This window comes from Carassius carassius, chromosome 18, assembly GCF_963082965.1.
Source record: "Carassius carassius chromosome 18, fCarCar2.1, whole genome shotgun sequence".
In the NCBI taxonomy this organism is placed as follows: domain Eukaryota; kingdom Metazoa; phylum Chordata; class Actinopteri; order Cypriniformes; family Cyprinidae; genus Carassius; species Carassius carassius.
In genome coordinates this window covers 6,595,631-6,621,830 of record NC_081772.1, presented here as the reverse complement: position 1 = coordinate 6,621,830, position 26,200 = coordinate 6,595,631, and the positions used below count along the sequence as shown (strand labels likewise).

Genomic DNA, 26,200 nt, shown 5'->3' with positions numbered 1-26,200 from the left:
CCCCCGAGAGCCGACTGCGCGAGCTCCACTCCTCATTAATGCTGCTTATTATAATATTAGGCATAATATGCGTGTGTAACTGGTGCTTGTGTGACTGGTGCTTGAACAACTGGCGAGCTCATCGACGCCTTTCCATATCAATCTCCTATGAGAAAGACAGGCAGTGCGTCGCGCCCTCTCATCGGGGAGAAAGTACTGCAAACGCGGGCTTCCGAACCCCCGAGAGCGGGCGGTGGATCTGGTGGCTAAGAAAGAAGATAGGAACTTGAAAAGACCCGTCTTACATTCCTTCCAGCAGATCCGAAAGCGAATCCCGTGAGCACAACCACCGCTCCGTTTTTTCCTCGACAAAAGCGGGGCTGGCACCGCGAGAAATGCCAGTGAAAGCTCTCTCCTCAAAGAGAGCCTTCTGAGAGTGAAGCAAAGGCTCGCATCGCAGCCTTCAACTCCCTCGAGAGCTGACACTGCGCGCTTCACTCTCAAGCAGACAACACACGAACTGCATGTGTCCCTACCTTTTTTTTTTTTTTGGCAGGGAAAACACACAGCCTAAACGCTGCCTGCTCTCGCCCAAAACTTCTCTTGATTGAAGCTTTGACAATGGAGTTTATCAGAGGACAAACGACACTAAATAAGACTCACAAACAGATAGTGACTGACACACACACACAGAGCGCTTGCTGAAGACACAAGGCTGATTTCCGGCTTTGCCGCTCATGCTTTATGCTTCCTGGTCTCTGACGTCTCGCCCTTCCTTTGGACTGATTATACACATTATTCAGAGACGTCACGCTGGACGCGTTCCCCAAACGTTCTCAACGCAGCTCGAGTTCCTGAAGAGGAACTATATATATTTCATACCAGAAGCTGCAATCGCAAGCACAGTAAAAGGAAAGAAAAGCCTGTAAAGGATCAGACATTACTCACAGCCAGGATAATCTGCAAGGAACTGTGGGTCACCTCCACATACTGGTACTCCAGCAGACAGCCAGTGATGCTGATGTAGCGATGGTCCTCCGGGGCCCAGGAGGGAGGAGGGGTCACTGGGGTCACCCTGCACCCCGGGCCGTTCTCCATCCACCAGGAGCGATGCATGGAGATGTTGAAAGTCATAATCAGATCTGTGTCCTGCAGGAGAGAAGAATGAGTTAGAAGAGAAGCTTTATTAAACATTACCTACATTCAAGTGATATTTATAGTTTCTGAATGATCAGTTATCAATGTTTATGTTTCTATTTCACCTAAATGCAAAGAAAATTGGAATGGCGCCAAAACTATATTCAGAACAAACGCCGAAGATCATCTGTGACTTAAATTTTTTTTTTCAGTTTTTCAATAACCACACATAAACCTAATTTTCTCAGAAATACTAATTTGCACAAACATGATGATAATATATTATTGTAGAACAGTTTGTGCTAAATACAGTAATAAGACTTTAGCCATTAATATGTTTATAAGAAACTAAAAAAAAAAAAAAAGCATTGTCAAAATTTCTCCAGAGCCCCAAAACCCCCTCAGACCCCAAAGGTTTAAAATGTTAAAGTAAGTCCACTTCCTTGTATTCAAGCAATTTCAATTATGTATTCAAGCTTACAAGATGTAATACTCTGAACGCTGACTTATTTAACAATGTGGGTCAAATAACAAGCACTCCAGTATATTTTAATCAAGCTAAATCCAGTCCATTCTCATTTATTGACAACTAAGAGAGCAAGGCATTCCCTCTAGTGAGATGCCTCACATTGTAACCTCTAGAAATTGATGATTTCATTAATTTGTTTATATTAAAATAATCATATATTCTGGCTCACGATCAGTGTAACACATTCACCCTACATTTAAAAAGTCAGATGTTGTCTGGCACTGGAAATGGGATCCCTAGCAGCCATTGTAGGGCTTGTATTTTGTTGTATTAATAATCATTTTGAAGCTTTTTAACATTGAGGCACAATTATTTAAGTGGCTCTTATGTGGTTAATTTTGAGACATCAAAGGGACTCGCAGAGCAATAACCAGCCAACACATACTTATAAATGTGGCATGAGATTAATTCCACAATCAAGTGGCGGAAGAATTCACATTTCTCAAATCCCAAATTCACTTTTGTGTGCCATTTTTCAGCCTTAATGATCTGCACGCTGGCGACTGAAGTGTTTGCAATATCCTGGGTCATTTGAGTGAATGCCAGTTACACAAGTGGAGGATTATACACCAGGGCTTCAAGTACGCAGAGAACATATTCAGACAAATCCATCAGTCTTAGAAAACACATGCCAAGCCTAGACGCGAAGCAGAAAGAAAGAAACAGAGCTCTAACTCTCACACCTACAGATGCATGTCTGCATAAATCTGATGTACGAGTCGAGTGCTCTAAGAAATCCCTCTAAAGAGCAGCGATCTAGCATTTTATAGCCAGATTTGCGGTCCTACAAGTGTTGAAGCTTGGCACTGAGCGTGCTACTCATGTAGGAACCTGAAGCTCCCCAGGAGACATTCCCCTCCTGAGGAAAGACAACAACAACAGCTTAGAAGTTGTCTTAAGAAGTGCTTAAAGAAATAAAGATAAGAATTTTCTGACTTTCAGTCCAAATCTTTAAGATCTTAGGTCATCAATATACTAGTGCACCACTAAAAACTGACAAATTCAATCTTTTCAAGCAGATTTTTGCTCAACAATTTAGTCTCTGTCTTCCATCTTGATGACATGTCTAATCAGTGCTTTCTACAACAGGAGCAATCAAACTTTTTAATGCCATTGATATTAAATGTGAACCCTTTGCAAGATACCCCTTTCCTACGACATAATGAATGGTAGTGTGTGCCAGTGTTCGAATTGAGGGGGGGCTGGGGGGGTCCGGGACCCCCCATAAGCATCAAGGGACCCCCCATAAGGCCCAAAAAAATGACCTTGGGGGGTCCCCTGGTTTTTCATTAAAACTAAAATAGAAACAATATTTGACATAGCCCTATCTATCTATTTTTTACCAAAGTATTGCGCTGCCGCTCCATAGACTGTAAAAAGTGCCGCTCCCATAAAAAGCTACTTCAAATTAGATGTGCATCTGAAAATACGCTCAAGTGCGCCACACGCTGTTTTCTGAAGGAATTTACAGACTGCGGGCACGACGTCGCTGTGTGATTGGCTGACAGAGTGATCCTTCGTCATTATTTTACCTCACGATAACGGTAAGATAATATTTCTTTGTTTTATGATTGTTTGGTACACCTAATTTATTGCTACTGAATAAGTGTTTATCTTAGAATCAGAGAGTCACTTATAATCTTGGTCTGTCAATAGTTGTTTTTTTTTATCTTATGATGCTAGCTCACTATCGGCTTGTTAGTTGTAATTAGCCATCTAACGTAATTCTGAGAAAAATAGAATCTTGTTTGGAGCTAGCATTGCACCCATTCTGAATTAAACAAATCATTTTAAATCTAGTAACCTTAACTGCTCAAAAACAGTGTTAATTTAATTAAGGACATTATTACTGATGAAAATGTTCATCAGGTGAAGGCTTTTTTTGTGTCAACGATGATAAAGCAGGGTTGCTAACTCTCACGAATTGTGCGTGAGACACACATGCATTGATTATTACGCCGAAGACAAACATGCAGATCAACCGTTTTTGTTATGAATTGTATCCTATTTTCCATTATTATGTATAGCCTAATACAATTAGTGTAGTATTTAAGGTTAAGTGGAGAAAAGGATTTTAAATTCAATGCAAAGAGGCAAATTAAAGTCATTTTGTGGCCAGAAAAATAATAATTTCCATTTGCAATGCCATTGTTTACCCACTCTAATAAATATACATACTCTAGTTGCTCAAAAGAGTATTGCAGGTCATAACTGCTTACTTATTTTTAGGTTTTGCATTTAAATAAATATTTAGACATGATCAAACACTAGATTATACATTTTAAAAAGATACTCGTATAAGCACACACAAGTGAATATTAATTAATGCAAGAAAATACTGAGTTTAACCCAAGAAAAGTAAGTACAGTAGGCCTATTCATGTGAATTGATAGTGAATCAAGAGATCAAAATTGATTAATGGTCATCAGCATCGTAATCGTATCAAATTATTTCTATTTTTCCCTCTTGTAGAAACACTATTGTGACAAAACATATATTTAAACATATACTCTCATTCACCACTATAGAAGTTTACCCAACTATGACAACTTCTGCTTGAAAATATGAAAGGGTTATGTAACTACATTCAAGATAAATTAGTTTTTTTAATGAAATAAAATGCCTACATGTGCACTGTTCAAAGTATATCACCATTAATAACCTTAATAAGTAGCATGAATAACATGGAGTGCTTTCTTAAATATATTCACAGTAACGACAACAAATATAATATTACAACTTACATCTTACATTATTTTCTCAGATATGGACAAGGGAAAGAAGAGAAGAGCCATCTTGTTATTTCATAGATTTTTATTTAATTTTACATAGTAAATGCTCAGCTGCAAAAACATGTTATGAAACACACAAAGTAAATTAGATTCACAAGTAAAGTAAAGTAAATTATATTATTATATGAAATAAATAAATACAAATATGTATATTATTAGTTGTTTTTTTTGGGGGGGGGGGGGGGGGGGGGGTTGGGGGACCCCCCAAGAGCTTTGACTCAATTCGAACACTGGTGTGTGCTGTTCTTCTGAACTTTCTTTTAATAAAAAACTCAAAAATAAAAAATCTTGAAGTATCATGCGACAAAAAATTTGCTTCCGAAAAGTATATATCATATAAATTATTTATAAAAATGGAAAACAGTTATTTAAAAATGTAGTAATATTTCACAATATAACTTAAGTGTAATTTTGTAACACATTAGAAAATATACAGTATAAATATGTCAAAAACTTGTCTCCAGTGTTTTCTGAGTGAATCATCTGAGGGGCACAAGTCACAGTCCCCATTATGTTTTCCTAAAGGCCGCCTGGAGATCAATCACTCGCCCGCCTTCGTAAATGGCTTCACTGTTTACCCAGCCAGGGTGAGTGATGTGATAAAGAACTTTTAATCCATTTCAAAATGCACACTAACGGCAGATTGCCCAACCGCACAGTGCAATGTCTATCTCAGCGTGAGAATGACACTGGTTCATCTGAAAGGCTCCTGAATAAGCCCTGCTCCTCCTTAGAGGAAGGCTTAGCACTTCTCCTTCTGCAAAATACACGCCGAGCCCTCGGTGCACTCTCACTTCTTATTTAAACATATACAAAGAACCTGAATGGTTGGATTGATTTGTTTACACCAAATCAATACCCTTGTATAGCAGTTTGGTGAAAAATCCTTGTTTCTCCCCAGAAACACATGTAGCACGCTCCAGTGATGGACATAAATAGCCATTATGATGCAAATAATTAATCCTAGCTTTGAATTAATACAGTGTCATCCAAGCACAAAGTACCACTAGCCGCAGTATTTTTGAAGGAATTAATATATAAATAAATATAACATATAAATATATAAAAACAAACAAACAAAAAATATACTTTTTTCCCCAAAAGTGTTTCAGAGATTTTCACGAGAGTTTAAGGGGGTCTGTGGAAAAATTGAGAGTTCTTTAAATAAATAAACTAATCTATTTTTCCTCCAGAGATTTTCAAACTGGATTTTTCAAAGTGTATGTATCAGAATTGTTTTTTACTTGTATATTTTAAAATCTTTTTTAATACATATATTTTATTTTTCATAACTTTGCTTTGGTTTCAGCATAATACAATATATTTAATATCAATTAAGTAAATACCATGTTGTCTTTATAATAGGACTCTTTATCTCAAACAGAAAAATGTTTTATATAGCTACCTTTCATCTTCCTCATCGTATTTGGGGGTCCTTATCATTAAAAAGCTTGAAAAGCCCTTGCATGGTAAGACCCCAGACGTGTCAGACATTTCCTTCCACAGAACGAGAGGAACACTAAATAAAATGTACATGTTGCCTCACTCTCCCGCTCTGTTTTTTCCTGTCTCTCTAACAGGTGTAATGAACATCAGCCCAGTGGATAATCGTGATCCATCAGCAGTCAAATAACAGTACGGACTGCTCAGCACATCAGCATTTCAATCTGCAAAGCGGCAGGGGTCTCGCAGACAAACACTCCTCCATTACTCTCTTTCAGTCTGTGCCAGAGTCACTGCAATGGGAAACACTGCCGGCCTGAAAGAAGGGCTGTCAGGACAGTGTCTGGAGATGGATGAGACCACATTTCAACAGGCATTATGGACTGACGTGCCAGCATGATTTACAGTGAGTGATGGTGGACTGCAGAGAGCATGTAGCTGATGTCTTGCTAGGCACAATAAAAACAAAGAACGTACTGTATTTAAGATCCTTTGACTTGATGCTGTTGTGATGTAATGTCTAAAAACAGTAAAATTATACCAATTAATTAAAAAGTTTGGAGGAGGAAAGATTGTTGAATGTTTTTGAAGTCTCTCACCATGGGTACATTTATTTGACCAAAATTATAGTAAATACAGTAATATTTTAAAGTATTAATACAACTTATTATGTATTATGTACTTATATATACTTATATATATATATATGAATATGACAATGTGATAATTATATATACAATATACTGTAAGTATATCTTTATATATGATTTTCTTTGCATTTATTTGCAAAAAATAAAGTTACTTAATCATAAAAATGTGAAATATTACTAAAATTTTAAATACTTTTTGAATATGTAATTTATTCGTGTGATTATAAGTGACATTATGCATGTCTTTACTGTCACTTTTGATCAACTGAATGCTTTCTGTATAAAATAGAAATGAAAATATAAATAAATAATACTTAAACCGCAACAAGCACTGAAAAGATTAACACTGAATCACTGTATATGCAAATCAAACAAAGATGGGATATTTCATTCTGCAGCGAGCTCTTTAAAAATATTGGGTCCATCTGCCTCATGCAAGTTTAATATATAAAAATTCATGAACATATTCAGATCAAGGGAACAAATCATGATTTATATTTGTTGACCCAAGACTATGCTTGAGCATATTTGTGCAGTCTTGCTGTGAAATACAATTCAAGACAAGCATATTGAGCATGGCCGACTGAAGCTAAAACACTGCTGTTCCACTAGAAACGAGAGATTTGATTTACTCGATGAACAAAGGAACATATCCACACAGAGAGAAATTATGACATGCCGAATGCTACGGTTTCTAATAAAAACGTTTCTGCTGGAACAACATTTTACCATTACTAAAACACACTTTGAGTGCCATAGGAAATGAATCAAAAGACATAATATTTGATGGTAATTAGTGATGTTTGCTAAGGCAATTAATATCCATCAAGTTTGTGCCATGTTCTATGCAAAAATAAACTAAATTTTTAATTTTATATTACCTTGAAGATTATACACACACACACACACATTTGTTTTTGTGAAAAGTGCCGACATCCCTTAGGTGTAATGCTTTTTATACTGTACAAACTTTATATTCTATGGCCCTACACCAACCCTACACCTAACCCTAACCCTCACAGGAAACTTTGTGCATTTTTACTTTCTCAAAAAAACTCATTCTGTATGGTTTATAAGCGTTTTGAAAAATGGGGATATGGGTTTTGTCCTCATAAGTCACCCTCTCCTTGTAATACCTGTGTTATACCTGTTATACCATGTCATTATACAGAGTTGTGTCCTGACAAAAACAAGAGCACACACAAACACACAGACAGACAGACAGACAGACAGACAGACAGACAGACAGATAGATAGATAGATAGATAGATAGATAGATAGATAGATAGATAGATCGATAGATCGATAGATCGATAGATCGATAGATAGATAGATAGATAGATAGATAGATAGATAGATAGATGGATAGAAAGATACAGTAGATTCACAAAAAAGGGGCCTTTGTTTTGAAGTCACGCTAGTTTTCTTACACCTGCTATTTATTTATGCTTACAAAACCCAGTGGCCGTGTTGGGATAATACTCGATCATCAGGGATTGTTTGTTGTTGGAGGGCGTTTGGAGGGGATCAAGATGGGAAGACTCAGCCTTGGGATGAATGTCAATCATCTGTCCATCAGTAAATGGGTTTCTGCAGGCAAGAGCTATAGCTATATTTCCCTCAGGCTAGCACCGTGATATCTGGACTGGGGCAGAACAAAATGGAAGATTAAGACTACCAGGGATAGACTTTATTTATTTATTTAGACAAGCTAAGCCTATTAGAAGTGGCAAACGTTTAAGAAAGTGGGAATTTTAGACGGTTTGTTCCAAAAATTTTTTAGAAGCATTCTCTGCACACACACACATGGCAATGGATGCCACAAGGCTTGGAGACATCTCAAATGGAGCAAGCATCCAGTGCCAGTATCCTATAAATTGATGTCATCACATGAGAAGCGTTTTGAAATATTCATGGCTTAATGTCACACAAAATTAGATATTTTTTCAGCCCTCAGACAGATACTTAAGCTTCTCCGTAACTCTAGCCATGTTTTAGCACTCAGGGAAAAGAAGTAAACAATATTCTAATGAACCTGCTGCCTTGGTTTGCCTAGTAGTAATGAACTAGCATGGAGCTTCAACGAATGATCAGTCTTTGAAAAACATTGCTGAGATGCCCATAACTTGAATATGCAATACTCCAACTAAAGGATATATATGGTTGGGAAGTCGTGGCCTAATGGTTAGAGAGTCGGACTCCCAATCGAAAGGTTGTGAGTTTGAGTCCCGGGCCGGCAGGAATTGTGGGTGGGGGGAGTGCATGTACAGTTCTCTCTCCACCTTCAATACCACGACTTAGGTGCCCTTGAGCAAGGCATCGAACCCCCAACTGCTCCCCGGGCGCCGCAGCATAAATGGCTGCCCACTGCTCCGGGTGTGTGCTCACAGTGTGTGTGTGTGTTCACTGCTCTGTGTGTGTGCATTTCGGATGGGTTAAATGCAGAGCACAAATTCTGAGTATGGGTCACCATACTTGGCTGAATGTCACTTCACTTCACTTTGATTTTACCATGTTACAAATGATCCCATAATAATAATAATAATATTAATAATTATTATTAATATATACATTTGTTAATTTTAATTTTAAATATAACTCAATATATTAAATTACTTTATTTTATTTTATTATTATTAATACTAATATCATTATTTCTATGTCTATTATTTAAAATAATAATAATAATAATTATTATTATTATTATTATTATTATTATTAGCATTATCAAGAGCTGTAACAACAACAATAAATAATTACATTTTTAATTGTGAATTCAATATATTTTATTAACAAAACCAATAATATAAAATAATACACTCATGAATAAATGAAAGTTATATATTTTATATTATTGTTGTTGTTATTAGTAGAACATTAATTACTAAATTATAGCAAAATAATCAATATATTAATAAAGTAAATAGATAATTTAATACATTAATAATAATTTTATATTAACATTATAATACCACAAGTGCGTAACATTAAATTACATTAATGCATACATAAGATGCAATAGAATCTGGCTAAAATTGTGTAAGTCTGCATAACTTTGCTGCCTGGAATAGTATTTACATTGTGAGTAAACCTATGATACTTACTGTATGTTTACACTGCCTATGTGGGAAGGTTCTGGGACAGTGTCAACAGCAAATATGTAACTGTTAGATAGGAAACATACCTGCTTTACCTTGAGCACAACGGCTCTCGGGTGTAAAGAGCATGTGTTCATGAATTCAGTATTCAGTTTCATGTGCTTTGTTTATATTTTTGCAGTCAATTATTTTTAAGCACTGTAACACCTTTTCTCCCCATATTGGGAAAAAAATAGAAAAATAAAAAAGATCTTAAATATCTCTTAAGTTTGAAAAATATCAACAACGTCTCAAACTGTACTTAGAGACCAAGACTAAATTTGGCAGATTTGAATTTGAAATCATCATTATTTTTCATTAAATTCTTCTAAAACCAAACTATCTGGAAAACTATCTTTGTGTCTCATTTGTGTTTTTGTTTTTTTTAATTTTCTCTAAGGAATTTTATGAGTAACACATGAGACAAACTCGTTTACAAATTAATTAATTATAATAAATGCACTTAATTATTTTACAATTTACAATTACTTGGTTTATTTAAAAATCAAATGGAACATAACCAAAAATGAATGAATAAATGAATAAATGTAAATAGAAATAAATTATATTTAGAATTCATTCTTTATACTCATGTGATGTCAGTTTGCATCTATTTTTATTTCCCCCAGATTTTAGGAGGAACATCTGAGATAAAGTGGATAGTCAAATTTAATTAAATAGAACAAAAAAACAAACAAAAAAAACATTAAATTACATTTCAAATTTATTCTACTGTGTGTCAACAATTAGCAAAAATGTTTAGAAGGAACTTCTGAGACAAAGTTAAATGAAACATAACTAAGACAAACTCACCCAAACTATTTGCTTTTTTAAAAACAATTTTCCTTTTGGTCCTCTGAGAAAACACCCCTGAAGTTCCTGCATTGTTGCTAGGTGAGAAACACACACCTCAGTGTCAGACGTCTGCACTGATGTCACAAATGGCACTGAGCAACACCTCGTGGAGGAGATTCAGGGCACTTACCGCCTTAGGTTCTATTATAGCTCCTCTAGTAATCAAGGGCCCATCACAGACATCCATTGTGTTCATTTTCCAGATGCTGCATAACAAACATTGTATGCCAGTGGAAGAGTTTTGTCTGTGCATAAGACCATGAAATTAGCCTGTTTAGCAGAACTGAATTCATTTGGAGCTCCAAAAATAATAGTGCATGCTGCTGTGATGCTCCAGAAGGAGCTGTTGCTAATCGACAGGCTTCCTTTATCGCCCCTCAGAGAGAGAAGATTGTTTGGAGTGAAAGCAGATGCATCTGTCACAGACAGAGATGTGACATTTCAAAATGTGCGTTAACAGATGGAGAATTGTTTATATTTATGAATACTGCAGTGCAAGGTCTACACATTTAGCACTGGAGGAAAGCACGCCCGCGCCACGTGTAGAAATGTCAGGGAAAGAGTGAAACGCCTTCTCTAGAACCGATTTGGGACCTGGCAGAGCAGCTGAAAGTCAAAAGGTGCAGCTTGGTTACAGTAGTTAAAACGAATAAATTGAGAAGCTTTAGATGCAGTAGAAGGACAATGTAAAACGTGAGCTTCACATGTGTTACATATGCATTCTGTCATGATTTGCAGTCAATTATAAGCATGAGCCCCGTCAGACTGGTCGTGGAGGAGGTGTTGCAACAATATATAGTGATATTCTCAATGTTACCCAGAAAACAGGATACAGGTTTAACTCTTTTGAAATACTTTTGCTAAATGTTACACTGTCAGACATGCAAAAGAAATCTAATGTATCTCTTGCTCTGGCTACTGTGTATAGACCACCAGGGCCGTATACAGAATTCCTAAAAGAATTTGCAGATTTCCTCTCAGATCTTCTAGTTACAGTTGATAAGGCGCTAATCATGGGAGATTTTAATATTCACGTTGAAAATGCAAATGATACATTAGGACTTGCGTTTACTGACCTAATAAACTCCTTTGGAGTCAAGCAAAATGTCACCGGGCCCACTCATCGTTTTAATCATACACTAGATCTAATTATATCGCATGGAATCGATCTTACTGCTATAGATATTGTACCCCAATGTGATGATATTACAGACCATTTCCTTGTATCGTGCATGCTGCGTATAACTGATATTAACTATATGTCTCAGCGTTACCGTCTGGGCAGAACTATTGTTCCAGCCACCAAAGACAGATTCGCAAATAACCTGCCTGATCTATCTCAACTGCTATTTGTACCCAAAAATACACATGAATTAGACGAAATTACTGACAACATGGGCACTATTTTCTCTAATACATTAGAAGCTGTTGCCCCCATCAAATTGAAAAAGGTTAGAGAAAAACGTACTGTGCCATGGTATAACAGTAATACTCACTCTCTCAAGAAAGTAACTCGTAGTCTTGAACGCAAATGGAGAAAAACTAACTTGGAAGTTTTTAAAATTGCATGGAAAAACAGTATGTCCAGCTATAGACAGGCTCTAAAAACTGCTAGGGCAGAGCATATCCACAAACTCATTGAAAATAACCAAAACAATCCAAGGTTTTTATTTAGCACAGTGGCTAAATTAACAAATTACCAGACGCCACCTGATTCAAATATTCCACCAACGTTAAATAGTAATGACTTTATGAATTTCTTCACTGATAAAATAGATAACATTAGAAATACAATAGCGAATGTAGATTCTACAGCGTCTAACACTTCAGTTTCATCCATCGCACCCAAAGATAAACTGCAGTGCTTTACAAATATAGGACAGGAAGAGCTAAATAAACTTATCACTGTATCTAAACCAACAACATGTTTATTAGATCCTGTACCCACTAAATTACTAAAAGAGCTGTTACCTGTAGCCGAAGAACCGCTTCTCAATATCATTAACTCGTCGTTATCTTTAGGTCACGTCCCAAAACCATTCAAGCTGGCGGTTATCAAGCCTCTTATTAAGAAACCAAAACTAGATCCTAGTGTACTGGCAAATTATAGGCCTATTTCAAATCTTCCATTTATGTCTAAAATTTTAGAAAAAGTTGTGTCTGCTCAATTGAGCACCTTCCTGCATAAAAATGATCTGTATGAAGAATTTCAGTCAGGTTTTAGGCCCCACCATAGCACAGAAACTGCACTTGTTAAAATTACAAATGACCTGCTTCTTGCGTCAGATCAAGGCTGCATCTCATTTCTAGTCTTACTTGATCTTAGTGCTGCGTTCGACACCATAGATCATGACATACTCATAGATCGATTACAAAACTATACAGGTATTCAAGGGCAGGCTCTAAGATGGTTTAGATCCTACCTGTCCGATCGCTACCATTTTGTTTACTTAAATGGGGTGTCATCTCATTTATCATCAGTAAAATATGGAGTGCCACAAGGATCCGTCCTAGGTCCCCTTCTATTTTCAATATACATGTTGCCCCTTGGTAATATTATTAGAAAATACGGAATAAGCTTCCACTGTTATGCTGATGATACTCAGCTATATATTTCAACGAGACCAGATGAAACTTCCCAATTATCTAAGCTAACAGAGTGTGTTAAAAATGTAAAAGATTGGATGACAAATAATTTTCTCCAATTAAATTCAGATAAGACAGAGATATTAATTATTGGACCAAAAAACACCACACAGAATCTTGTAGATTACAATCTGCAACTAGACGGATGTACTGTTACTTCCTCTACAGTCAGAAATCTGGGTGTTATATTAGACAGCAATTTGTCTTTTGAAAATCATATTTCCAATGTTACAAAAACTGCATTCTTCCATCTTAGAAACATTGCCAAGCTACGAAACATGTTATCTGTTTCTGATGCAGAAAAGCTAGTTCATGCATTCATGACCTCTAGACTGGACTATTGTAATGCACTTCTAGGTGGTTGTCCTGCTTCGTCAATAAACAAGCTACAGGTAGTCCAAAATGCAGCAGCTAGAGTTCTTACCAGGTCAAGAAAATATGATCATATTACCCCAATTTTACAGTCTCTGCACTGGCTACCTATTAAGTTCCTTATCTGTTACAAATTATCATTACTTACCTATAAGGCCCTAAATGGTTTAGCTCCTGCGTACCTAACTAGCCTTCTACCACGCTACAACCCATCACGCACCCTAAGGTCACAAAACGCTGGACTTTTGGTAGTTCCTAGGATAGCAAAGTCCACTAAAGGAGGTAGAGCTTTTTCACATTTGGCTCCCAAACTCTGGAATAGCCTTCCTGATAATGTTCGGGGTTCAGACACACTCTCTCTGTTTAAATCTAGATTAAAAACGCATCTCTTTCGCCAAGCATTCGAATAATGTATCTCTTAAATTGTGAGTGTAGTTGCATCTGCATTTTTATTCTTTAGCTTGGGTTAAACTAATTTTACTTTGTTGGATCAGCAGCTATGCTAATGATGTCTCTATCTTGTTTCTATGTTTTGCCGTAACTAGGATTTACACAAGCTCCAGTCTGGATCCAGAACACCTGAGAAGAGATGATGCTGACCCTCAGAGGACCCCAGATGATCCTAACCTTGAATCAACAAACAGAACTAACAATTATTGCTACATGTGTGACTGCATCATATAATTACTATTAATTAATAATATTGATAGTTCATCATCTAGCTGACTACGTCTTGTATTATTATTATTATTTTTATTATTTTATATTATTTTCTGTAAAGTTGCTTTGTAACGATTTGTATTGTAAAAAGCGCTATACAAATAAACTTGAATTGAATTGAATTGAATGATTTCCTCAACCTCATGTTGTTCCAAACATGACTTTCATTGTTTTGTGGAACACAAAAGAAGATATTTTGAATAATGTTAGTTGCTTTGGTTCCCATTGACTTCCACTATACTTTTTGACCATACAGTGGAAGTAATGGGGAACTTATTTTTGTCCTCACTTTAATGCATCTTTTTTAAAGTATTATTTACTAACAGTCTGTCTTGAAGATCATACTTGAAAAAAACATCAGAACTGAGTGCTGTGTGAACAAAGCCTTAGAGAGTAATGAAAAAAGTACCTTCGTATTCTTTGAAGTACCTTCGAATACAATGTAAATACTATGGTATATCAATAAAATTATTCAGTACCGTGGCCTGTAATTTCAAAGTACCATGGTATTACCATCTGTATTACCTGGTACCAGCCCAGTACTTTAAAGTGAGAGAGATAGAATAGAGACAGAAGAAAAAAGAAAACAGATAAAAACAAGAGGGGAATGGAGGAAGCTTCCAAACCAGTCACCGCTCATCAGTTCCTCAGGCGCTGTATTGATCGGCTCAGCATGCTGGATATTAGAGAGGTAATTCACTTTTTAGATGAAAGGCGTAGGGGAGCAAGGGCTACCCCATTAGTTACCCAGGATGAGGAAATCATTGATACTGCCACACTGTCAGGAGGACCCCTGTGGAGGACAGAGGTTTGATGAGGTGGGACGCTCAGAGAGATTGGAGGACACCTGCCTTCTTCATCTCCACCTGAATTCACACGCAAAATGGATCAAGCTGCACACTTAACATAGAGTTTAGCTAGGGACTATGAAATGGAAAATGGAAGGAATTAAACAATTCCAGCTCAGTACTTTTTGAGAAAGACATATTTGGGAAAAATATTTACTGCCCTCAGCAGCCAGTTGGCAAATTTTGACAGAGCAGATAAGAAAATATATAAGAAAATATATTAAATAAAAAATAATTAAATAATAATTATTAAATAATAATTTAATAAAATACAACTGGCTACAACAAAACTCATTATGTGCATCTTTCACTATCAAGAATCAGTTTGTTTTGAGAACTACACTGCTTGCGTTTTATTTCGATTCACTTAAAAGAACTGACTCACAAGAGGGATTCATTCTGGAATGTTTCTACACCGCTAGAGCTGTGTGTTTATGATTTACTGAAAAGAATTGACTCTCAAGAGGGAATCATTCAGAAATTGGACTATACTGGCTGTGCTGTATTTTTGGGATCACTGAAATCAATTGAATCCCAAGAGAGATTCATTCGGGAATTGGATTACACTGGTTGCACTGTATGTTTTTGATTATCTAAAAAAAATCTAATCAGAGAAGGGATTCATTCGGGAACCAGGACTACACTGGTGCCACCAAAACTAACTAAATAAACAACTCATTAATCTGATTTATTCAGGAGTTGAACTACTAAAAATCAGGTTTTTTGAGAATCGTATTAGTTGCGGTGTCAAAAGGATGCTTTTTGTTAATTGTATTTCTATTCTTCTGCATCTGAACCGATTCTCTAATATTTACCTCACTGCAGACTGGAGACTCTGATCAGCACATTCATAACATCAGCTGTCAGCCATCAATCAACAACATGTCTTAAAATGCAGTTTCATCACAAACAACCTCAGGGGAAACATATTTGGTAAATATTAAAATCAACTGAATGAATCACATTTTCATTTCCTTACATCTTACAGATGAAAACAATATGGACACGGTTTTCAATATCCTCTGTGTCTGTCCAGGAAAATTAACAATAGCTCAGGCATTCATTTCAATATTGACACTATCAATGTTAGATAACAAAATTGTCAATCTGACAAAAATTGACAAAAACATTGTTAGCATATTGTAGCCGATCTGACCAGACAAATTAAAGAGTCGATCAGGGCAGTGGTTGAAACACGAGCCGAATTCTTCAGTAAGGCAACAGGAAGTCATAAAACATTCTGTGCCACAAGTCCCAAGCAAGATAACCAACAAACCAACGCTTTCACAGAACAGGTTTCAACATTAACACCACTAGAACAATAATTGACAATTTCAATTCGGAGAAGAGATTGAACCTCTGGTCTCCACAGAAATCTTTGTCAAAAGATAATGACACAGAAACTGTCTTTTCTACATATATATGGACCAAGATGAACTCAAAAAGACTTATAAATGAATAGCAGTCCATCGCTTCACTCCATATTCATTTATGTGTAACCCACACATTTGACTATCATGTTTATAATCCCTTATTGTGTATGTCTTTGAATAACTATTGGATAGCTTAAGGATACATATTCATGTTTCATATGTATGTGCTTGAATCTGCTTGCTTGAAACAGTCATGACCATCAGTTATTTGTCAAATGTATCATATTCTTGTTATAGGAATCATGTCCAAAATTAGACCCTGCAAGAGCGGGAAAATTCGGACCATGTGCTTGATAAGATAACATATGATTTATGATACCCCCGAGCCAAGACAATATCTGATTGGTCAAGACAACATTTGAGGTGTGGCCAACAGGCCAGTTTAAATACTCAGGAAACCATAAAATTCTGCTTTTAGTTTTTAGCTATGCTTCTACTATTAGTCATGTCTGCTTTTAGTTTTAGCTTTGCTTTTGTTATCAATATGCTTTTAGCTTTTAGCTTTGCTTCTTAGCTTTAGCTTTTAGCCATGCTGTTATTCATCACTGTTCTTTGAGCGCTGTTCCAGCGTGCTTCGGCCTGCACGCCTGCTGCTACTTAGCCATAATGAGAAGAAACACCACCTAGTCTCGTAAAACTTTACTCCATTTCTTTTCCGTTTGAGAGTTTCGTGTTCTGAGTTAAGTTTTGTAACGCCGTGTCGGACCTCGACTGACCGTTCAACTCCAACCAGCCACACAACTCTGCATCTTCAGCCAACGCCCAACCACGGGCTTCCCACGACGTCACTTCAGCGAAGACTGAAATTCCAGCCAATCAGCTACATCGGAAACCCCCTTTCAACGACAACAAAGGGGACTCCCTTTTCACAGGCAATGTACCTTCAGACATTTGTACTGGTGTATCTAATATAATTTTAACCTCATTGAGGAACTCAATGTGAGGGTTGATTTAAGTGATTGATGGCTGTTCATGTCTATGCAATTTCACGTATTGCTGTAAACTTGGGATTCCACATTTCCATTCTCTTAAACTCATCTTTCCCTAACTTTTGATCTTCCCGCAACTTGTGTGAATGTGTGAGTGCGTGCGTTTATGTGCTAGATTAGTTTATATGTCTTAGATTTATCTAATAAAGCCTTATTCATATTGAAAAGATAAGTATCTTGTGTTTTGTGCTTACAAGTTAATGTCTTAAACTGCCGATCTTGTTACTGTGCTAATTGATAGTGTTTTCGCCATACTTTGGATATTAATATCCAGTGCAGATTTGATGTTAAATGGCTCGTTCAGTGAATCGCAAGGCGTCTCAGTGATCAGCCGTGAAACAGTGATTCTGTTCAAATTCCCCTTAAAATCTTAAATGATTCCCTTTGAGCTAAATTGACCTGTTCCCTTACATATTTATGACCATTTCCAATAACAACTTGACAGGTGCCATTGCATAAAGGCCAATAAATATATTTGATAAAATAATAATATAAAAGTTTGTTTTATGTAAAAGAAAACTGGGGAAGAGAGAAATATATATATATATATATATATATATATATATATATATATATATAGTATTAATAATAAAATATTGTAAAGCAACAAAACAGTCTCAAAACAGTTTTTTTTTCTCTCCAGTGACATAAATGATAGTCAGAATGAGTTCAATTGAGAGGGAATCACATGCAATTTAGAGAACAATGCAGATGGGACAGAGACATCTTGTATGTGACATAAACCCTTCTTATTAAGGTCATTATTGAGAGTAGACTATGAACGATCAAAACAAAGGAAGGGAGCGACGATGAAAGCCAAAGAAATCAAAAGCAACTGAGCCTCGCAGGAAAATAGCGGCAAGTTACAGTAAAATTCTTATCTGCATGTCATTTACACAGCGAATGGGAAGAGAATCATAGGAAATGATAGAGAAGAGGAAGCGGAAGAGAAGATGAGAGTGGAAGGAGTGTGAGGGCTTCCATCCACTGAAGTTGGCGACTGATTTTTCGAGGGCAGACAAAAGAAGTGTAGAGGATGAGGGTAATGAGACAAGGGCAAAAGAGAAAAAGCTAAAGATGTGGGTTGTTTCGGAGGTGATACATGGCACTGGCTGACTAATTGCTGTTGAGCTTTCTCTGTGCATGATCCCGATTGATTGCACATTGCCATTGAGCACCCGTCATTATATGGGTTACACACAGGCCAAGAGAGACAGAGAGACGAAAACACATGGACACAGCTGTCTGTGCCGAGAGAAAATGAAATTCTGCATTCCCTTTAACTGGTGCAGCAATTTTCCCTAACAACCCGATAGATGAACAAGCTGCACATAGTTGAGGCATCTGAGACATTATCATGCTTCACTAAAGACAAGCACCATATGCAGATGTTGTGATTGCACTCAGGCTTTACTGTGGACTTAAAAAGCGGCAAAACAGCTGTTGGGAATTGAAAGGAAAGCATTAAAGTCACATATAGCCTGCGTGCTAAACCAATAACAGGCAGCTTTCTGAAACAGAGCAAATTGTGAGTAAATGTCAGGGTTTCTTTCTTTTGTTTTTGTTGCAGAGTCAAGTCTCAATCTGGTTATTTTGGCCATATAGAGGGGAAGGAAATCAAATGGGCCATAAAAATGAGTGGAAAGGTCTACAGAGACAAACGGGGAATGGTTTCAGACGGCAGGCAGGGTAATCGAACAGACAGCAGAGGAAAGAACATGGGGGCAGCTGTAACACCATCAGTTTAACTACTTATAAATTATGGACAGGGATAAAATCAGTATCAAACATGAACACTGGGAAGAAAGTCTTTACACTTTCTGTGTAAAAAAACAACTATCATCTCTCTCTATGAAAAAAAATAAAAAAAATAATAAATTGCCATTTGCCATCATGTACACTACCTTTCAAAAGTTTGGGATCAGTAAAATGTTTTTTTTTTTTAAATTGCATTAAAATGATCAAAAGGTAAACTAAAGACATTTCTAATATTACAAAATAGAATCAGGAAGGGTTATCAATTATTGTTAAAACTTAAATGAAACCTATTTTAAAAAGTGTTAATTGAAATATAAATAAAAAAAAAGTAAAAAAAAAAGTATTAGATATATTAGATGAAAAACAAACTAAATAAAGATTATAAATCTTTCACTGGCAACTAAATTAAATAATTTTAAATTGAACTGTTGAACTGTTAATAAATAAATAAATACATACATACGTAAAATGTTAATCTGAAATTAAAAAAGTAACATTTCCAGTAAAAATAAAAATAAAAAACAAACTTTAAACACAATCCAAATAAATCCCCCAAAATTTATAAAAACTATAATAGAACTAATATGGTAATAAAAAAAAAACTATAACACTAAAATAACACTGGGATCATGTGACGCTGGAAACTGTAATGTTTGCTGAAAATTCAGCTTTGCCTTCACAGAAATAAATTGCATTTTTAAATGCATTAAAATAATATATATATATATATATATATATATATATATATATATATATATAAATTGCAATATTTCACAGTATTACTGTTTTATTGCATTTTTGATTAGATAAATGCAGCCACGACTCACATAAGATACACAAGATAATTCTTTAAAAACATGAAATAATCTTACAGACCCTATTAACTTGATATTAACAAAGACAGTTTATAGATAAATTGTAGATTTCAAAACAGTTTTAATTTGTAGCTGTCAAATATAAGAAAACAATATCAACATTTGATATAAATAGCACCAAAACACATGTACCCACAGAGTTAAAGATGTTAAAGCAACCAGTTCTACAACTGTTTCCCCTAATCAGTTGCTGGGTTGAAGATGAATTGCATTGATAGCCGTAAACAGCCTCCTAGTCACTTACACAGAGCAGTGCATTACCAGCCTTTATATGATATGAATAGTCTAATTGAGGTCAGAATGTTGGGCAAATGAAAAGCATGTGATTTTTGTTTTCCTTTTGCAATGCTCTCCAGAGAGCACTGACGATTGTAATCTATTGTGTCTTTGACTTTGACCATAATGGCCAGTGGTATTAATAGACATCTGGGGGAAATGAAAGCATGCACAAATGATTAATGATTATTTTTTTTTAAATCTTGAAAGCATTGCCAAAAGCTGATGCTTTTATCTGCTACCACTTATTATGAAGACCAGCTCCCTAAAGAAGTCCTAACTTCCTTAAGGGTATCGTAACTGTAGAAGCAGAAAGTGACATCAGTAGTCCCTCACTCTGTTCACATCCATTCCTTTTCAGTATCAAAACACTAACCTTTTAGCTGACAGCCTAGATCCTTAACCACTAAGCTACCTGTGAAGAGTACAATTGGTGAAGAAAAATCCATTTGAAGAACATCTAGAAATCAGGAACAAACTGATGTGTCTAATTTAATCTAATCTAATCTACTGCTATAACTTCTTTTTGACCTTTCAAAGACAGGCAACCAAATGTGGATAGAAATCTCTCCTTCCTTTTCACCAATAACACTTCAAATATGATTTCTGGACATTTGCTGAACTCAGAGTGACAATCAGGGGACGCCAGAGGGCAAAGGGTCAGAGTGGGTCACCCTCTGGCTGGCATCTGTTTTGTAGCCTTTAAGCCCCCTTGCCATAAAGAGCTGAAAGAGTGCACAGTGGGACTTTCAGTTGGACACAAAAGACAAAATTACATCTTAAATACAAGGTTTAAGCTATAAAACCAAATCAATTGAAGAACTAAGTCTCTCATCCCCTAACTCTCGAGTCTGTGCATGGCTCGTCCTGTAGCAGACGCTTAGATGTGAAAAGTGGGTCAAATGGATATAGCTTCTTCTCTGGAGGGGCTCTGCTGCCGTTCTGAAGTTTTTCCCCTCCTCGACGGTCTCAAGAGACCTGGCCACTACGACTGACTCTGTCTCGAAACGATGCCAAGGTGCAGCTGAGCATCATGGACAGAAATGTCAGCCTCTTTCTACAACTAGCTCGCAACCTCTGTCCTCTGATTATCTTACTTATATTACAAGCTGAGACTAACAATGTATCAGATCCGTTTAAAGACTTTTCTTGGTTTTTTAGGTACTGTTTTAAAAAAAGCTTATGCTCATTGATTTATTGTGATCAATTATTACAATTTAAGTGATTTAAAATAGCTGTTTTCTACTTTTATATATTTTACAATTTTATTTATTTAAGTGGTAACATTATTTTAATTTACCCACTATTACATTATTATCATCAATGTTGAAAATATTGTGCTGCTTAATATTTTTGGGGAAACAATGATATTTTTTTCTGGATTATTTGATGAATAGAAAGTTGAAAATGAAAAGTATTTATTTGAAATCATTAACGTCTTTTCTGTCAAAATTATACATACTATATATATATATAAACAAAATGCTTTTGAAAAGTAGATAAAAATAATGGTATGGGGTAAAAGCTGAAATCTAAGATAATAAAAATCAGCCCCAGGGACAATGTAGTGTAAGAAAAACCCAGTACACAATGATTATTTATGCAAATTATTGTATTTCTGTTCTCCCTACTTTTTTGTTTATTGTTTTTCTTGGCAAAATGGATCATTAGCAAAGCAAGCCTAACAATTCACTACCTGCAGGCAAATGTTATATGCTGGATATGCAAATGAGTCTGTTATTATACACGGCACAAAAAAGGCTCAACGGTACATGTGGGAAGTAGAACAGTTTTACATGTTGTTCTTTAGATGAAGTGTCAGCTCTTTAAAGCACTGGGCAAAGCCAGCAGAGAAACACAGAATAATCTCTCTCCTGCATGCACACGGCTGGGCTCATCAAAAACCAATAACACCATCTCATCATTAGCCTTCTGTAAGATACATGGCTTACACACCGACTAGAGCTCAACTGTGTGTCTCTAGATCCCCCATGGAGACAGCGGTGTCGCACTGACTGAGAGTATGAGAACTGCTCTGAAATGCATCGCCAGCACTGGAGACTGAATTTATTCCAGCTGCAAAGGGCATATCTGAAGCTGCTTAAGGTCAAACTGATGCCCACCAGACGCAGAACAAAAGGATTTACAGGCACCTGTGCAATCGTAAGAATTATGAGAAGCCCGTCTAATACAGTACAGTGTGCTGTGTAATTTAAATAAATAATCGGTAAGCACAATCGCATGCTGACATAATCCAGAGCAAAGTTCTGCAATATGTTATACATATTTCTTCCAAGTGAATGCATAATGTTGTGTAAGGGAATTTTATGTTACTAGGCCTGCAACGGTTGGTCTAAATCTTAAATACTACATGACATTCAACTAAGAAAACACACAGACATATTTAAACATAAGTATATTCTTACCACCCTGCCATAAAAAATGGTAAATGCAATATTATGCAATTTTTTTGGGAGCAAAATGATAGTAACAATGAATCATAAGGAGAACAGGCTCAACAAGCCGTGAATATCTGATGTGCATGTTTGTGTGTTTATATAAATCACATCATGTAAAGACAAAAAAAACTACAAGATAAATCACTCCATCCGTCTTTTGTATAGGAACTGATTAAATTGCACAAGATTTTTCATATTCTGAAAGCTTTTGATCTAGATGTGAACCGCGACATGGCAAAACAATGTGGTGCTCAAGTTTGATATTCATGGTGAACAGTCAATTCACTAGTTCACACTTACATATAATTAACTGAGGTACGGTATGTGTATTTGGCGTGCAGTCCGGGGAAGGGCTCCGAGCTCGGGTATGGCCCTAACCTAGAGTACCCCCCCCCTTCCCCGTCTATTTATAAGGTGAACTCAAAGTGAGGAGATGGGGTGGAGGAGGGATGCTGATAAACCGTCAATGGATAGAGGTAAGTGAGCGATATTTATACTATGGGATTGATTACTTGATTATGGTCCACCTGTGTTGATTAGGCTAAGTATCTGACGCGCTCCTCCCGAATCTTGTTAATAAAAATATCATTTCACTAGTTCACGCTTACATATAATTAGCTGAGGTATGGTATGCATATTTGGCGTGCTGTCCGGGGAAGGGCTCCGAGCTCGGGAATGGCCCGAACCTAGAGTACCCCCCAAAAAGCAAATGTACAAGAGGACAGCCGCCAGTTTAAAGAACGCCCCCCCAAAAATAGCATAGAGTACTGGCGGGGGCTGATTTGATTTTCTGAGAAGTCGTCTTGTTGGCAGGCCGGAAGGGCCTATGTACTGTAAAGGGAACAGGTCAATTTAGCTCATAGGGAATCATTTAAGATTTTAAAGGGAATTTGAACAGAATCACTGTTTCACGGCTGATCACTGAGACGCCTTGCGATTCACTGAACGAGCCGTTTAACATCAAATCTGCACTGGATATTAATATCCAAACTATAGTGAAAACACTATCAATTAGCACAGTAACAAGATCGGCAGTTTAAGACATTAACTTGTAAGCACAAAACACAAGATACTTCTCTTTTCAATTTGAATAAGGCTTTAGATAAATCTAAGACATATAAACTAATCTAACACATAAACGCACGCACTCACACATTCACACAAGTTGCAGAAGATCGAAAGTTAGGGAAAGATGAGTTTAAGAGAATGGAAATGTGGAATCCCAAGTTTACAGCAATATGTTAAATTGCATAGACATGAACAGCCATCAATCACTTAAATCAACCCTCGCATTGAGTTCCTCAATGAGGTTAAAATTATATTAGATACACCAGCACAAATGTCTGAAGGTACATTGCCTGTGTAAAGTTGTAGCTGATTGGCTGGAAGTTCAGTAGTCGTTGAAGTGACGTCTTGAGAAGGCCGTGGTTGTTGGGCGTTGGCTGAAGATGCAGAATTGTGTGTAGCTTGCTGAAGTTGAACTCGACGTTACAAAACTTAACTCAGAACACGAAACTCTTAAACGGAAAAGAAAAGAAATAAAGTTTGACGAGACTATGTGGTGTTTCTTCTCATCGTGGCTAAGTAGCAGCAGGCGTGCAGGCTGAAGCACGCTGGAACCGCGCTCAAAGAACACTGACAAACAGCATGGCAAAAAGCTAAAGCTAAGAAGCAAAGCTAAAAGCTGGCATGACTGATAGCCAAAGCAAGGCTAGAACTAAAAAGCAGACATGACTAATAGCAGAAGCATAGCTAGAGACTAAAAGCAATATTTTATGGTGTTCTGGGTATTTAAACTGGCCTGTTGGCCACACCTCAAAAGTTGTCTTGACCAATCAGATATAGTCTTGGCTCGGGGGTATCATAAATCATGTGTTTATCTTACCAAGCATGTGGTCCGAATTTTCCCGCTCTTGCAGGGTATAATTTTGGACATGATTCCTATAACACGAATATGATACATTTGATAAATATTTGATTGTCAGGCCTATTTAAAGCAAGCAGTTTCAATTACGTAGATACTAGACATGACTATGTATCCTTAAGCTATCCCATAGTTATTAAAAAAACATACACAATAAGTGAAAATAAGATGATAGTCAAATGTGTGGGTTACATATAAATGCATATGGAGTTAAGCGATGGACTGATTCATTTATAAGTCTTTTTGAGTTCATTCTGGTCCATATATATGTACAAAAGACAGTTTATTTGCCATTCTCTTCACAAAGACTTCTGTGGAGAGACCGGAGGTTCAAAGCCCCTTCCCCCTTAGGAATTTCAGTCTGGTTCTGTTAGGTGGGGGAAGTCCATGGAAGTGTTTACCTCTCATGGGTTTACATGTGATGTCCAGCGTTGCATTTCAATTACGAACAACAAATTTGACAAATCTCTTCTCCGAATTGAAATTGTCAATAATTGTTCTAGTGGTGTTAATGTTGAAAGCTGTTCTGTGAAAGCTTTGGTTGGTTGGTTATCTTGCTTGGGACTTGTGGCACAGAATGTTTTATGACTTCCTAAGGAATTCGGCTCATGTTTCAAACACAGCCCTGATCGACTCTTTAATTTGTCTGGTTCGAGTTATTTCGGCTACAGTGCTCTGGTGGGAGCGACTTAGGCGTTGGAAGAGTAGGCCCTACCGGCTGCAGGTAGTGAACTACGTGGTTGTTGGCGCCCGGTCGGTAGGGCTCGAGCTGATGCTCAATGGGAGCTTGTGGCGTTGGAACAGTGAGCCCTACCGGCCGATGAGGAGGAGCAGCGTGGTTGTGGTGCCCTACTGGGAGGACCAGAGTTGCCTCGACCGGAATAGGTCACGGTGTCGGCGTACGGACCCTACTGGCTGATAGCCCCTGCTATTCAGTGGGCGAAGGGCCTAATGTTGACCGAGAGGGCCCATGAAGCCTCCGACAGGAGATTGAGACTCAGAATGACGGACGTCTGGGTCCTCTCGGTTTGGCAGATAAAAAGCTTTGGGCTGGCCGACAAAGAGGACTCTGGCGACATCCGAAGGGAGATCCCGACTCACGGCATCGGATGGATGAGAATCGCTTGCAGCCGGCAAGCATAGACCCGTCCGGGAGAACTCTCGCCAGACGTCTGAAGGGAGCGCACTCATCAGATGGGTAAGCCTCGCCGGACGGGGAGAGTGGAAAGGAAAACCCGACTGGGAGGGCTCTTGCGGCATCCGATAGGGCATAACGGGTTTGCGACTCACGGCATGAGACAAGTTTGCTACTCACAGCATGAGACGGGTAAGCCTTGACGACCGTAGCAAGGAAGGAGGGTTTATTTGTGTATTTGTT

General features: G+C 37.1%; 1 protein-coding gene across 1 annotated transcript in view; it reads right to left on the bottom strand.

Annotated features, from left to right (window-relative positions):
- The window catches only part of LOC132092221 (sodium/potassium-transporting ATPase subunit beta-1-interacting protein 2-like), a 162,570-nt gene that overhangs the window by 54,076 nt on the left and 82,294 nt on the right, over positions 1 to 26,200 (bottom strand). Inside the window, exon 4 of the mRNA XM_059498366.1 lies at positions 928 to 1,128. Coding sequence (XP_059354349.1) covers positions 928 to 1,128 — 201 coding nt within the window. The remainder of the gene's footprint in view (positions 1 to 927; positions 1,129 to 26,200) is intronic.